The sequence below is a fragment of the Anticarsia gemmatalis genome, chromosome 9 (genome assembly GCF_050436995.1).
Source record: "Anticarsia gemmatalis isolate Benzon Research Colony breed Stoneville strain chromosome 9, ilAntGemm2 primary, whole genome shotgun sequence".
Classification (NCBI taxonomy): domain Eukaryota; kingdom Metazoa; phylum Arthropoda; class Insecta; order Lepidoptera; family Erebidae; genus Anticarsia; species Anticarsia gemmatalis.
Window position 1 is genome coordinate 1,596,457 of NC_134753.1, and position 15,959 is coordinate 1,612,415.

Consider the following 15,959-nt stretch of genomic DNA (forward strand, 5'->3'; position numbering starts at 1 on the left):
CACTAATCTTAGGAACTACTGGTCTGATTTGAAAAATTCTTTCAGTGTTAGATAGCCCATTTATCGAGGAAGGCTATAGGCTATATATCATCACGCTACGACCAATAGGAGCGGAGTACCAGTAAAAAATGTTCGAAAAACGGGGAAAATCATGACCCATTCTCTCTTAAGTGACACAAGCGAAGTTGCGCGGGTCAGCTAGTTAATTATAATAAAACACAATTAAACAATAAATAACATTAAATATATTCATAAATCTACATAGTATTAGTCTCGTCATCATCCTGTACATCGACTATGGTAAAACTATTACTCTCTCCCGTGAACTCTGTCATTCTGCCCAGAAGACCCCGAGCTGTTCCATAATACTTGATTCTGTGGGGTACTCCTGACACCGCATCGAGAGGAACCGTCCACTCGAAACGGGCTCTACTGGTCCCGGTTATCGTTGAAAGACGCTCCCAAATAAATCTGAAAATTAAAATTTATATCAATAAACATCGTGATTTTTATTTTATTAAAAAGACAACTCCCGCATTTAGACTTGCTTTTGTGTCGCGAGGACTTTTACAAACATTCAAACAACGGGCACAAAGTACAACCAGACCAGAAACAATTATTTGTGGATCGCACAAGTAATTGTTCCGTGTGAGAATCGATTTACGAAGTAATGATTTCCTCACCTAGTATTCAGGTCTGCGTCGTTGGCGACTACCACCCACTGGTCCCCGTCGAGGCGCTCGATCACAGCGTGACTCGCCTCTTGTTTCAGATCATTGCGAGGATTTGCTGCCATCTAAACATAGAGCAATGAAATTATTGACTGTTAAAACCTTGGTAGTTTAGTTTGCTAAAATACTTATTGCTGTTGGGATGCCTTCAACAACTTTGACACTATAATGGCCACTAAGGCATTAAAAAAATGCAAGCAAAGCAAAAAATTATGTAAGGTATAGAGCACGTATTGTGGCGAAACGTGGGTGTATTGCATACGAATCTGCCTACATCGGTTCGGCATTAATCGGCCTAGGCGGGCGGCAAACGCGAATATGTGTAGACAGATGAACCCGATCAGCACAAGCCTAACAAGTGAGTCAAGTCGGTTTTGATGATCGAAAAATTTTGTATATAAATATGTGTGGCAAGCCTGACTGGTATCTCTTATACTTACAAAAGTAGCGAACACAGTCTCTCCCCTGGTAACATTAGCGACAGGCTGTCGTATCGTCTGACCGAACTCGCGTCCAAGCTGCGACACATCCATCACCACAGGCAGGATGAGAGAGAGGGTACGACCTCGGTTATCAGCTGGCTCTGGACCCTCGGGGACAGTGCCTCCCTATGACAAAAATACAATTGGGTCATTAATCTTGGCCAAGCATCCTTCCTCATTAAGTTTTTGACACAAAAGTCCTTGAGTCCACCACGCTGGCCAATTGCGGGTTGGGGACTTTGCATACCTTCAAGAACCGTTCTAAAGAACTCTTAGGTTTGCAAGTTTGCATCACGATGTTTTCCTTCAGCGTTGAAACAAGTGATAATTATTTCTAATACACACATAATTTCGAAGTCTAAGTCTTTGTCCGCCGCCGCGAGATCAAATCATCGAGCACTTGCGTGGGCGGTGATCACTGATACCACTCAGCTGCGGCTATCACGACCCTTTTTTAGTTGTACTGGTTGCGGGTTCGAACCTGCAGCCACTTGCATTAGAGGTACTAACTTATACCACTCGGCTATCACTGCTTATAAAGAATAATAATTATTATATTAAAATATTATTTGTATTTAATAGAATATTCTCGGTACAAACCTCAATGACAGTGTTGGTGAAATTGTTGAACTTGTTTAGTAGGATGTCGAGTGTGTGAGGACCGTAGATCGTTGACGCCGCTTCATATCTTTGCACCTGTGGAGATGATAGCATTTTCCTTGTTTATTCTCGTAGCGTCTCGTCTCGTGATAAGTGTTAAATACAATTCTAAATCTGGAGATTATTAGATAAGCAGTAAAGACGGGTTTTAAGCATATTATAGTCTACAGAGTTCTACAAAGTTCTACAAAGTTCTCTAGAAGACAAATAGTTTTCTTTCGGAATATATGACAGTTTGAATGCAAGTAACAAATTGATAAATACCCCTCTAGAGACCATTTAATATAATCTACATAGAAGGGACTTATCTAGTTGAATATAAATATTGAAGTTATTTCTTACCTGATACTCTTCATAAGTAGACACATAATGTATGTATTCATTAGTGAGACCCGAGACCACGACCCTGGGTTCGAACCCGTTGCGCTCCATCACACTACCGACCACATCCTTCATGCGGCGGCCGGCCATGGTGGTGGCTTCTCCTGGCACGCCCAGGATCACCAGGTCTCCGAGCCAGATGAGGGATACTGACACTATGCTGGGGTGCCACGGGAGAGGGAAGTTTGCCTGAGGAGGTAATATTAAAATCAAAAGTGTTTATTTTTACTTTAGTAAAATTATGTACTATTCTACTTTTGTTTGTAAAGTTTAAATCGTGTAAACAAAAAAATGTTTATTATGAATTTATCTTGTACCACGGGGTTACAAACAGTCTGTAAAGTAAAATCAGAATTGCAAAATTAATCAGTATGCAACGTAGATTGTGTGAGCATCAAGAAAGACAAACTTTATTGATTTTTATTATATCCATTAATTAGTTTATTGTTTATTTCTTTCATAGAATCGTTAAGAACATAACACATTAAATGTACAAGTCAATTGCAACTTACCCGTCCGGTAGCCAGTAGGATAGGTTTAGGCGCATGGCAATCGATGTCTTCATCTGTTGGCCCTGCTATTACTCCACTCACCATGTCCAACAGTGGGTTGCCTTCGATAGTACCCTGAGGGGAGAAGACATATGAGCATCGTGATAAAAAAAATCTTCTTCTTCTTATCGTATGGTTAGTGGTCAACCTACTACCTAGTGTCAAAATTGTTCAAGCCGCCCCATGGCCTTTGACATGGCTTAACGACTGTTACCTTAGTAGATAAAAGCCGGCCGCCTAGCTCAAATACCACTATGCATTCAAGGCGGTAAGAAACTACTCAAACTGTTACAACATAATGTGACTACATTTTCATTTGTGTCCCCTTTGGCACGAATTGGAAAGAGGACAACTAAGAAAATTAGTCACCCGGGTGACAATTGTGAAGAAAATTCCCAGTTACCCGGAGAGTGCTAGAGAGGACAACTGGAAATATACATCATTTTTTTATTATTATTAGGTCGGGCAAAAAGTCTTTTCGCATTATAGTATGTATGAACTTGTGATAAAATCTCTTTGGCTTCAAGAATCACAAATGAGTACACGGTTCATTAGGTTTCTTTCAGTGAGCTCGTGAGGTACCCAAATATCGAGCTTTTTCGTGTAGAGAAAAGATTTTATTACAAGTTCATACATACTTTAATGCTAAATGACTTTTTCCCCGACATAATATTAATATTTAGCTACAATCATGTGTGTATACCTGAGTAATATTCAATGTGTTAGCGCCATCGATAGTTCCAGATGCAAAACTGTAGCCCATTGACGCGACACAGCCGTGAACTTGTTCAGTCTGAAAAATAATAGAAAGTTACAAAAAAATATCTACCACAAAGGTTCGGGACAATATACCGATAACATAGAGTGTAGGAAACACTTACAATATACATATTTTTATGGATAGCTTTGAGTAGCGAAATTATACGCATCAACTTATGTAGTTAGAAATATGAAATTTAAGGAAATTCCCTAAAGTCTACGTTTGCGTAATTATTCAGCGATAAGTAGAAGTAGAAGAATTCACTCGCATAAATCCTCTATAAGACTACTGACTGACCGCCAGTTTCTGAAGTGCATTTAGCGGTAGTTTAATCTATTCGCGTTTCAGCTGACAACAGGACTATTTGAATAGATAAACTACCGCTTAATATGCCTCAGAAACCGGGCATGAGTCAATTAAATGACTTACATCATTAAATGTCCTTGTGACCGGGTCGTACTTGGAGACTTCTTCTTCAGGCATGTTGACGAACTCATGGAGCACTGCCAACCGACCTGTCAGCTCCTCGCCCGGGGAGTTTAGCACTTGCTGGGAATTACAAAACAATGATTTTTAAAGTTTTCCATGTATGTGAGACTGAATTTTTGAAGAGGTACTAGAGCTTCTTTGAAACCAACTGGTTTTCCTGCTATAAAGGTCACAATCGTGGAGTAATACTGTTGATAGTTACGATAGTCATAGTAAATAGCTGAATCAATAAGGACCACCAGTTTGTGAAAAGTCTAATCTTTTCATTACGTGTCTTCTTTCATTAGAAAAACTGACAAAACAACAGAAAGGTTTGCTGTCAAGTCTATCGTCTCATATAGAGCAATAGCGGATACCTGCGTCATCACATCTTGCTGCATGCCAAATTTCAGTCAGATCCGTCCAGTAATTTATGCTGTGCGTTGATAGATCACTACTTCAGTCAGTCACCTTTGAGATGTATGTTGATCGTAGGCAGGCTTTTAACATAAATTAGTATTTATCTTAATGTCTTACCCAAGCTCCCTCGAACACCATGTTGCCAATGATCTTGACGCTCTCAAACATGTCTTCACCAGGACCCTGGGAGAAGCACCGCTCTTGGAAGCCGCACAACTTGAAGTGATTGTCACATTCTCTGCCACTAAACTCGCAGCGAGCTCCACGAGTGTTCGGAGACACGTCACCCAGGTTGGAGGAGAAGAATCCTGCTACGATCTTAGGCTGCAAATATTTCAAAAATACGTTTTTACAATTTTTTATTTTAAAATTGCGTGTTATTTTGTGTGTGAGTGCAAGTTATTTTTATTCGAATGTAAAGGAGGAGGTTATATGTTTTATAGACTTTTGTTTTTAATGATTATTTTACTGTTATAAACCACTTAAAATATATGGAATTTTAAATTTTACAGTTTTTTACATATTATTATTTCAGACCAAACTAAAGTAACTATCTATTAACCTGTAAACGCTCAGTAGCGCGATATATCTACAGTCGGTACTGCCGAGTTTCCAAAAATTGACATTTTAAATGTACTGTCAAAATATGTAGTTCCTACGACGCCCGTTAGAGGCGCTGACCAACATTTCTCGATAGCTAGCTGGTTGTCAGTAGTCGTTAATGGTAGAGAATCGAGCTACGTTAAGTTTTTACGGAATATTCCACAACTCAAGTTTTCAAAAAGCAACCTTACCTTCCCAGCCAAAGTTCCAGGGTTAAGCTCCTGTTCCATCCTTATCGCGGCGTATCCAAGGTTGTCAGATGACACGAGCTGATTCGTCATGTTCATGGTGGTAGTGTGTATGGCGTACCATGACATGACGCCGTGGAGACTGCCGTCTTCCTTCACTATACGCACTTGAGTCAGCATGTCATCAGTGTTGGCGTCGTAACTGGAGTGAGAAGACCGTAAGGCTTTATTATTGGTGTTTTTGGAAATGCGAAGACAGTAGATTGTTTAGTGGATGCATATAGGTATCTTAGTATAAATGTAAGAATCAGATACTTTCATAACTACGAGCGAATATAATGTTTTTTTTGACCCATGATTGACCCATTCCTTGGCAGGGGTCTAGTTTAAACTAGGGAGGGATTAGGCCTCAAGACCCTCGAGTACACAACGCTGGCTAAGTCCAGGTTGGGACTTAGCATTTCCTCAAAATTCTACATTAATCAAGTTGATAAAAGTGCCTCGAAGGAACAATATTGATATATTATCACGACTTTCGTTGAATTCTGTAGCTAATCTTAACAAATGATGTTTTAATTTTTTTAACTTACCGATCTCTCTCAGTCTGAGGGTTGTACTCATAAGAGTATGGAGATCTATTCATGTGCGCGTTTGTGACCTTCGTCTGACCGTAGAACAAGCGGGCGGGTACGATGTTTTCGTGAGCGCGTTCTATACTCTGCAAGAAATAACAAGACAAATCAGATAGGTCTTGAAAAAAAAAATGTAGAAAATATGGAGTTGGTTCCCATGGCAAAGTCACAGACCACATGGTCATTACACCATTAGTGATATATCATACCTTTAATCTATAAAACGAAATTATTTGCCGTCCCTTTGACAATCTGGTACTAACTAGTCATACACTAAAATAAATTTAAACCCATTAATGGCCCACTCCTAGGCAAGGTTCTCCATCCGTAATGAGGGAGGGCTTAGGCCTTGAGTGCACTACGCTGGCCAATTGCGGGTTGGGGACTTTGTATACCTTTAAAAACTGTTCTAAAAAACTTTCAGGCATGCAAGGTTGCATCACGATGTCATATACAAAACAAAAGGAAAAAAAAGCCACGTCTTCCTCTCTTTCTTTACTAGCTGACCCGCGCAACTTCGCTTGCGTCACATTAGATAATTTTTTCCCCGTTTTTGCAACATTTTTTACTTTACACCTTTTGGTCGTAGTGTGATGATATATAGCATATAGCCTTCCTCGATAAATGAACTATCTAACACTGAAAAAAATTTTCAAATCGGACCAGTAGTTCCTGAGATTAGCGCGTTCAAACAAACAAACAAACAAAACTCTTCAGTTTTATAATATTAGTGTAGATTATTAATGACAAACTCACCCTGGTTATACCCTGGACGTAGGCATTAAAGCTCTCGCTGGAGAAGCCAAGTATGCTGACATCCAAGAGGAAGTCCACCAGGTATCCACCAGGAGTGCTGTGTGTGTGCGTGCCAGTGATGATCACGTTGCGTAGGTTGTACATCTGACCGTATTTTAGTTGAAGATTCTTTACCACCTACGAAAGAAAAAACGAAAATAACAACTGGTCAATATAAGGCAGCTACTGTAGTGTAAGATAGATCTATTCAATATGCTCACAAAATTTCATTAGAACCGGTCAAGCTGTTTCGGAGGAGTACGGTAACTAACATTGTGACATGGAAATTTTATAAATAAGATTTTAAGTTTAACTCTTATTGAGTTTGAAAATTTGTTGAATTGCTCTAATATTAAAATATTAAGACTTCCAAATAAATAAATGTGTGAGTATGTAGCAATATTTATCATATTCTTAATCTTATTATAGAAAAACATTGTTAAATGCCTTTAAGGAAGAAGCCACTCCCCTTTTTAAACAAGTTTAAGTCAAATACATAGAAATATAATTGCGCTCAAGGCCTGCTGCTAAGGCTTCCCCTATCTTCTGCTCCCGAAGCAGTTCCAACTCACCTCTCGCCTGACAGCGATGCCGACAGACTGCAAGTCTGCAGTAACAAGCACGACCCTGGTGTCTCCCTGCACGAAAATGAAGGAGCGCGCGAACTGACGCGTGTGGATACCCGTGCCAGTCTGACTTACTTCTGCGTAACCCATCTGAAAACAAAAAAGAAGGAATAATTATTGGAATTTAGGTTAATATTTTTGAAAATAGCAGACGATTGTTGAACCTGTGGTTGCTTTCAATTTAAAATAAATAAAACGAAATCAATTAAACTGGAACACTAGTCGCAGTAAGTAGTAAAAAACAATGCTGAATGAGTAATGGTAAAAAAAACTATTTACACACAGTATCATGTGTGTAAATGGTAATTTTAGCGTAAAATAGAAGCATGATGATGTCCAAAGAAGAGAATTGGACTGCTATTCCAAATTTAGATACACTTTTTTTTAATGAGTCCTTTGTGACATAATATGAATACTACGCGCAATACTGAAAGTGCTATCAAATATCAATGTTTAGTACCTATATTAATAATATCTGACACACACGTTGAATTGAACCAGAACAGCATAAAAGTCTACTTACAAAAGCAATCTCCACACACGGCCCCGTGATATCAGCGATACCAACTCCGACCTGATACCCTGGATTGAGAATAGGGCCAGCAGTGGTACTAGAGCCGGAGTCGTCTGGAGGACTATCATGTTCGTTCGCGTCGTTGACCACAAACACGATGACGGTGGTCAGTCCTGCTGCCACGGCCAGCGTCAGCACCGTGATCACTATTTTACCTACGAGAGTGATCGCCATTTTATCTGCAAGTAAAGTGATTAATTACTTTTGAGAAGACTACGTGCAATCCGAGTAAAGACCTGCTGGCTTACTACCGAAACTAGTATTCGATTCCGATCGTGTTTAATTTAAGCTTATGTCGAATTGTACTCTTAAATTCTAACCTAGCGTATGATTTATTTAAAGTCAAACAAATCGGCCAGTGTGATTTAGATTATATTTATTTTAAACCAGTGTTTGAACACGCACTGGTTTCGGTTTTTAAAAATAATTTAATTGATGTTTTCATAACAAAAATTACCATTAAAAATGTGACACTGTAATGTGTATACTTATTTATGTGTATTTCAGAATTTTGGTACAGCATTGCCTTAGTTGGTCACCAGCAAAAGTACGAACGAAAAGCAAAACATATCTACATTTTATGGTAGGACGAAGAACTCCGGAAAAACTGTATTATGTAACTGAGGACCGGTTTCACCCCCTCAAAAATATCTGTCAGATAGTTTACCACAATGTTTTCATTCATTTGTTGGCACTATATCCTGCAGATATAATTATCTGACAGTTATTTATAAACTTTAAAACTAGCCTTTAATTAACTTACTTGTTACTTAATTGTCAGATTACGATCAACATCACAATTTAACAGCAACTTTTAAACTAGCAAGCATTACCTCTGGGTTATCTAAACTAATACATATTATCCATGTGAGGTCCTAATATCCCGTAGTATTGTTATCTTCTAATCAGGTGAAAGCAAATAAGTTGTTATCAAGATTCATCGATCAATAAACAAGTTTGGCAGTGATTGAAATATGTTCCATTCTTGTGTTTGACATAGTGTGTAGAAAGTTTTCTAGAAATCTATCAATATACATATATTATGTAAAACTCTTCCGTTACCGTTATAATTTTAATGTTATTTACGTGAAAAATTGACGAAGCATCAGAATTTTAGATGAACCCTTTACGAGTACATTTTTTTTTTACAAATAACTTTCTATCCGTGGCTTTTCAGCTCCTACGGGGTTGAATTTTCAGAAATTATCTTCGTGCTCAAATGCCATCTTTCTACGCTCAGTATTTTCAGAATAGTTTTATATAGATTTGACTGGTAGTCAACTACCCTATTGGCCAACTTAGATATCCTAAGTTTTAGTTACCTAACTATTCGCATTAACCATACTTGGAAAAAAATTGCATTTACCATACTTCCTAGACCATGGGCCTGTAGATGCTATAAAGATATAGGTATTCGTGTGCTCCTAATAGCAGAAACCTACTGAATAGTAAGTATTATTAGAATTCTAATCCAAAGATTAGGACAGTGGCTTATAATCTAATCTTGGAAGACGTAAAACTAGATTCATATAAATCTTAGGTAGCTAATCTAACGATTTTTATTACGGTACATTAGTCATCTATTTACTAATATCTATTAAATATCAGCTAGAAAATGGTCAGAAAAACTAGTTAGTCCCTTAAAGAGCATGATAGATCGCTGAAAGGGTATCCTAATCAGGCAGGGATTAGCCCTTTCAGAAACAACATTTTGTCTGAGAAAAAATAAATTAACTAACTTGATTCATTAAGGAATAGAAATCTTTGTATCCAGAAAGTACTTCAATAATATTTCTTTATTATATTATTTGCTTTCCCGAGGAGCTCGTGGCTTAGTTAACTACAGCCACGCCGATCGATCTCTAAGGTTAAGCTACGCTTACCGAGGTTGATCTGTGGATGGGTGACCATCTTATACATATCGAGTTCCTCCGTGTTTCGGAAGGCACGTTAAATTGTGGGTCCCGGCTGTCATTTTCGATGATCTTTGACAGTCGTTAACAGTAGTCAGAAGCTTGAAAGTCTGACAACCAGTCTTACCGAAGGGTATTGGGTTATATCCCAGGTAACTGGGTTGTGGAGGTCAGATAGGCAGTCGCTCCATGTAAAACACTGGTACCCAGCTGTATCCGGTGAGACTGGAAGCCGACTCCAACACAGTTTGGAACAAAGGCAAAGCTAATATATACCTATATTATTTGCTTTCCAACTGTAAAGCTGAATACTGTTAAACTCCAAGTTTGTAACAATTCCATACTGTACAAAACGCCACAGTTTCAATGATCCGGGAGTCAAACCCAGCCCAATCTCTAATCGTATGGCAACTAAACCAACGAGACAAACAAGAAAATAAATACATATACTGATAGAACTTAATTTTTCTTACATTATTGGTTCTGAATAAACAGAAATTAGAAGTTAAAATACTTACACAGCCGATCCTGAAAGCAATCACTATATAAATAATATTTCTAGTTAGAACAATTTTCAGTAACACACACCATTCCATGCGAACTCTAAGTACTAAAGAAGAAAAATATAATTCAATGTTAATTAATCGATCACTTTAATCCGATAAAACCATTATCAGTTCAATAATATTATCGAAAATATTTCAATTTGTCGATAATTTTACATTTTGGCGAGGTGATCTGAAGGATTAAGGCAAAAATCATAGTCATTTTGGATGGTCAAGGAAAAACAAACGCAAAAATAAAAACGTGAGAAAGTTGTTAATGTTTTTATTAATGTTTTGGTAAATTTTCGCTCTTTGTGGTTGTCGTTCGCAACAAAACTATTATACTTTCGTGTATTTATCCTACTTTAGTGCCTAATTATCACCGGTAACGTCCATTTAATAATTAATAATATAATAATTATTATTTATTTCAGACAAATTTACAGAATTTGTGAATACCACGGCTACAGTTATCCAGTCATATAAACTATCAAACTGATCGCCATACTGGAATCGGTCGGATAGATCATCACAGTCTTAATTTAGCCAAAAAGCAAGATTTCTCTAGAAAAGACAACTCCCGCACTAAGAATTGATCTTGTGTCGCGGGGACTTTTACAAACAACCAAGCAACGGACACAAAGTACAACCAGACCCGAAACAGTTATTTGTGTATCGCAGAAATAATTGTCCCGTGTGGGAATCGAACCCACGACCTCCTGACGCAACGCTTGCCGCGTGGTGACCTAAAACACTGCGCCACGGAGGCAGTCAAAGATTCAGATGATATAATATACAATTCGATCAAGATACCTGTATAGATAACTATTTATACAGGTTTCTTCTTGGGAATCAAACCCCCTCGAACTAATTATTCATAAATACAGCACGTGCACATGAGAATAAACATTAGTTTATAAGTTTTAATTAAGAATATAATTAACAAAGTTTTAGATAAACTGCTGTTATCTGATAAAGCGGTAATCTGTACAAGATAATAGAAGATTACATGATGAAGTATCGCTGAGAATTCGTTGCTAATCCTTTACTTTCTTAAATACTTACCTAAACACATAAAAGATGTTCATTATGTATCATAACTTTCGCTAATTAATACATACATACTTATAGGTTTCGCCATTAACAATGTCAGTCATATATGTAAATACAACCATTAACCGGGCATGTTACTAAACTCCGAGTATCTTTAGATGAATATTTTAATATTTATTAAAAAGACCAGCACTTAGCACTTTATGCCTGACTCGGAAATTGAACCCTAGATGGAGAACCCTGCATGGAGAAAAATTTAAGTCACGTCCTCCAGTCTCTAGTAGCATGTGCAGTTTGTCGGTTTGGGCCTTTATTTCTTACTAAGTAGTCTAGTCAGTCAAGACGCAAAGAAGACATAGTAATAAGTGTATCGTAACGATAAGTGTCCCCGCGCATTAGGCCGCTGGCCACAGCGACAAGTCCGCGTGCACTGAACGTATTTCATACAAACGTGCATTTCGTTGGCAGCAAGTTTAATCACGATGTTCATGTTGCTCGTAGTGCGGCCAATACGTGGAAGCCAACGGCTGGCCGTAATGCGCGCGCCTCTATAATATCGTGAAGGAATTAGTTAGCCGCACGATCTGGATCCCTAAGGGAGGCTGCAAAACTGGTCTCTTTTAGCATCGATGACCGGCGATTTCGCGACCGCCGCGCGGTTGCATCGCGTTTTAACGACCGCCCGTTCAGTTTAATCGCGGCGGCAGAGGCGCGCGTTTTAGCGTGTGCATCGAGTTTCAGCGACCACCTGCTTTGAGCCGCGCGCGTTTTCATGACTTTTTCAAGTGTGCGATGCTAGTCGCTGTATCTAGCTTCCAAAAAGCGACAAGGACGCAATCCGCGGTTGCCAAAATAAGCTAGTTTACGGTTTCACTTAATGCGTGAAGGCACTAAGGACGTTTTTTGTAACCTATTAGATATAAAACTATTTAACCTATTCTCTTAAGCCACAACCTCGGCAATTAATCCAGATTCGATATAAAAACGCCACCATTATCAGTTCTATCTCACCAACAGTAAAGAATTATCTTGTTCGATTAATTATGTACGATTAATTGATTAACAAATATCACCCAGGTGATGACAGTGTAGGTTTTTATTTATAACACACTAGTGGACTTCCCCGACTTCGTCCGGGTATTATACTATACACGTCCGGGTATAGTATAAATTTATCTTGCAGATTCCATTCCCGTGGGAATTTTGATCCCATCGATCCCATACAAACCTTGTCCCGACAGTTACAAACATATTAAAAAATAATTATCCAATTTAGTTTAGTTGTACAAAAGTTATGTCATACATACATGTTGGTAATTCATTTTTATCGAAGCTCGTGGCGCGGTTTGGTCTCTCTGGTTAAGCTACGCTTGCTGAGGGTAGGCTATTGATGGATGACCATATAATACACACTAAATTCCTCCGTGTTTCGAAAGGCACGTTAAATTGCGGGTTCCAGCTATCATTTTCTAAGATCTTTGACAGTCATTACCTGTAGTTTGGGAGTTAAATAAAATAACTACTTATATTAATACATTTATTTCTTTGTAATTTCATTATATGACTGCCATATAAATATCTTACTGGAGTTAACTAATATTACAAAATATAGCCACAAAGATATTTTTACTACAATCAAGAATTAACCAAGTTACATGGCAAAATACATACAAATAGGACCCACGTTTCAAGGCACACTGTTCTATAATAATATGTAAGCAAGTATGATTATTAACACTGTAATAATGTAGTTATTAATCATTATTATGTATACAGAAAAGTATACCTTATTTACTATAATGGCACTTTTACACCAAAGTTTACGTTTTTGCCCAGCAATCGTAACGATATATCTAAAGCAGTTTAAGTTGGCACCTCCCACGCAAGTGGTTGCAGGTTCGAACCCGAGGAACACACCATTGACCTTTCGAAATTCTGTGTGTATTAGAAATAATTGTCACTTGCTTTAACGGTGAAGAAATACTTCGCGACGAAACTTTGCTTCCCTAAAAAATTGCTTAATACTTTCATTGAGGGCATGCAAAATTCCCAACCCGCACTTGGCCAGCGTGGTGGACTCTAGGCGTAATCCCTCCCCCTCGTTTGAGAGGAGACCCTTGTCCTGCAGTGGAACAGTAAAGGAAAAAAAAAAGCAAAACGCGTTCCGATACATCGCAATTCGCTTTACTTTCATTTGAACGTAGTTCGTTGGCATAAACGTGTCATAAGCATAGAAACGACTAGCTATATTCCGAAATAGGATATTTATTACAACTACATAAGTAATTCTAATAATTTCACTTTGGTTTTAAAGATAGTTACTACTTAAGCCTAAAAATAATAAATTGGCAAAGGTTATACTTAATACGTATTTGTAATTTAAGATAGGTTACAGTATTTACTGAATAAGTCCCCCTACTTTAATCATTTCAGTAAGGAGATCTGAATTAAAAAATAGGGGAGTTTAGAGTCAGCTCAGGACGCAACGCACACTTTTAAAGAGTGATTCAAATTATAGCTTTTATTTCTAAACGAAAAGATGTAATATTAGAAGTTCGTTGTGAGTCTGCAGAATACGCCTGCGTTGCAGCGTTACTCTGTGAACGACGCAATGTGTATCTTTTCGTATAGAAAATAGTCATTTGAATCGCCTCTAAAAGTGCGCGCAACGTCTCGTCTTGTTGCGAATTGACCCTTAATTTAGTAGTAAACATACTGAAATTCTGAACTGGTATTCAAAAACCTTGATACAAATTAGTTATACAGAACTATAAATACGTACAGTATAACTTTATAAATAAAAGCAAAAATTACAAAATATTGCACATAAAAAACATCGAGAAAATCGTCCTTCACCGTAAAATTTTTTTGCTTACCGACAGAGGATTTTGTGCCTTTTATTTATCTGCTTATTGCACATTATTAATAATAAAATATAAATATATGGCCGAATATAATAATATATGAATGGCAGTCTTAATACTAAGTGCAAAAGTATTATTTTCACTTTTACAGAAGATGGCAGAATTTTATTAAAATTTTCAGCACTGAAACACATTTAAAAGTTTGATAGAACCAATCCTGTAAGATTCAATCCTGAATCCTGTATGTAAAAGAATTAATTTCTTTACCTCTATAATCACTTAGAAATTATTGCATTATATAAACTTAAAACTATGCTGGCTTTATATTAAAATCTATAATTATTTACATAAATATAATACTAAAGCTTTGCCACCAAATATATGTATAATTAACAATAAAAATAATATTGCTAGCACAGCCCAGCTGCATATACCTTTTATATTACAAATAGAAACAAACTTTTCTTGTCGTAAATCGTTAAGTCCACAAAATCATCTATAAAACTTTAGTCTATTCACTAGCCGAAACTCTAAAACTTCACTGAATATCATTGTCTTTGCACAAAATACACTGCACAAACACATTATCAAACAACATCTTTAGCCAATCCAAACAATTATATCTCGCAAAAAGTCCACCTTTTGGTACAAAAAAACTATATTATGGTATCCTGAAATGTTCATAAATTCACACACACTTTTGCTGATCTAAGAAAAACAAAATCCTGACGTATCCAAGTTTTTCAAAAACCAGCCTTACTTCCTTGCCTTAAAGTCCAAACTCCTACGACACTTGGAAGCTGTCAGTGAACCCATGGTAAGGATAGATGCCTCCCAGCACGTACTTGTAGTTGCCAAAGTGATGGATCCTGTACGTGCCCTTAGGAGTACCTACTGGGATCTCCCACTCGATCTCCACGTGACTCGTGCCCATCACTTTTGAATCGCGGATCCAGATGAACCTAAAATAAAAAGAAATATTTATAAAAAAACTAGCTGACCCGGCAAACGTCGTTTTGCAATATAACAAAAAAATGTGTCACTTAGGTGTATGAAAAATAGATGTTGGCCGATTCTCAGTCCTACTCAATATACTCACAAAATTTCATGAGAATCGGTCAAGCCGTTTCGGAGGAGTACGGTAACGAAAACTGTGACGCGAGAATTTTATAAATTAGACAATCTCTTTGTATATGTGATAGGAAACCTCTTAGTCTCAGTTCAACTTTATTTAGAAGGTTATTAACAAAGCCCAAATAAAATCTACAGCAGGTGAGATATAAAATTTAACTAGAATAAAGATCTAATCTTTACATTTAACACTAAAAAGCTCTTAACTAGGTATCGAGTTAAATTCTTAGGATTGACACATCTTGAATGCAATTAAACGTTACAACGCAGCCCAGTCTGATAGAATTTTCTCGATGTAGCTACTCGCCTATGTGCCCTGGACAACCAAACCAGCTTTCTTTGCACAAAGATCAGTTCACGTCAAGTAAGCTGGGCTTATTACCAAGTACCACAAGTATATCTCATCACTTACTTGGTCTCCCAATCAGCGTCAGTGGCTACAACGGTCCAGGCGTCATCTTCCTCAGACTCCAGACGTTCCACCACCGCGTACCAGCGATTATGGCGGATGCTGTTGCGAGGGTGACCAGACACCTGCCACATAAAGAAGAATGTTGCATGTATAATTCACCAGTTAAGAAA

At 37.7% G+C, this 15,959-nt stretch overlaps 2 protein-coding genes across 3 annotated transcripts in view; both read right to left on the bottom strand.

Annotated features, from left to right (window-relative positions):
- Positions 1-232: 232 nt before the first annotated feature.
- Positions 233-10,386, bottom strand: LOC142975405 (neutral ceramidase-like). The gene is made up of 15 exons (XM_076118220.1): positions 10,303-10,386; positions 7,821-8,050; positions 7,244-7,387; positions 6,633-6,809; positions 5,835-5,962; positions 5,248-5,446; positions 4,571-4,777; positions 3,995-4,114; positions 3,509-3,598; positions 2,767-2,880; positions 2,216-2,443; positions 1,814-1,909; positions 1,172-1,339; positions 684-796; positions 233-471 (listed from the first exon to the last, which is right to left on the bottom strand). The coding sequence occupies exons 2-15, from the start codon at positions 8,043-8,045 to the stop codon at positions 258-260; spliced, it is 2,223 nt and encodes a 740-aa protein (XP_075974335.1). The 5' UTR covers positions 8,046-8,050; positions 10,303-10,386; the 3' UTR covers positions 233-257.
- A 2,525-nt stretch (positions 10,387-12,911) lies between these two features.
- Positions 12,912-15,959, bottom strand: part of CDase (neutral ceramidase) — a 40,395-nt gene continuing 37,347 nt past the window's right edge. For both annotated transcript variants that reach the window (XM_076118443.1, XM_076118444.1), the window contains exons 13-14: positions 15,790-15,911; positions 12,912-15,208 (exon numbers count right to left, since the gene is read on the bottom strand). In XM_076118443.1, coding sequence (XP_075974558.1) covers positions 15,031-15,208; positions 15,790-15,911 — 300 coding nt within the window. In that variant the 3' untranslated portion in view covers positions 12,912-15,030. The remainder of the gene's footprint in view (positions 15,209-15,789; positions 15,912-15,959) is intronic.

Bases quoted from the DNA above. Each gene is read 5' to 3' on its own strand.
- LOC142975405 (XM_076118220.1), bottom strand. From the start codon at position 8,045: ATGGCGATCACTCTCGTAGGTAAAATAGTGATCACGGTGCTGACGCTG. The intron at 5,963-6,632 runs GTGAGTTTGTCA...TATTTCTTGCAG, and splicing joins ACGTCCAGGGTATAACCAGG to AGTATAGAACGCGCTCACGA. The intron at 1,340-1,813 runs GTTTGTACCGAG...TTTTTGTCATAG, and splicing joins TCACCAACACTGTCATTGAG to GGAGGCACTGTCCCCGAGGG.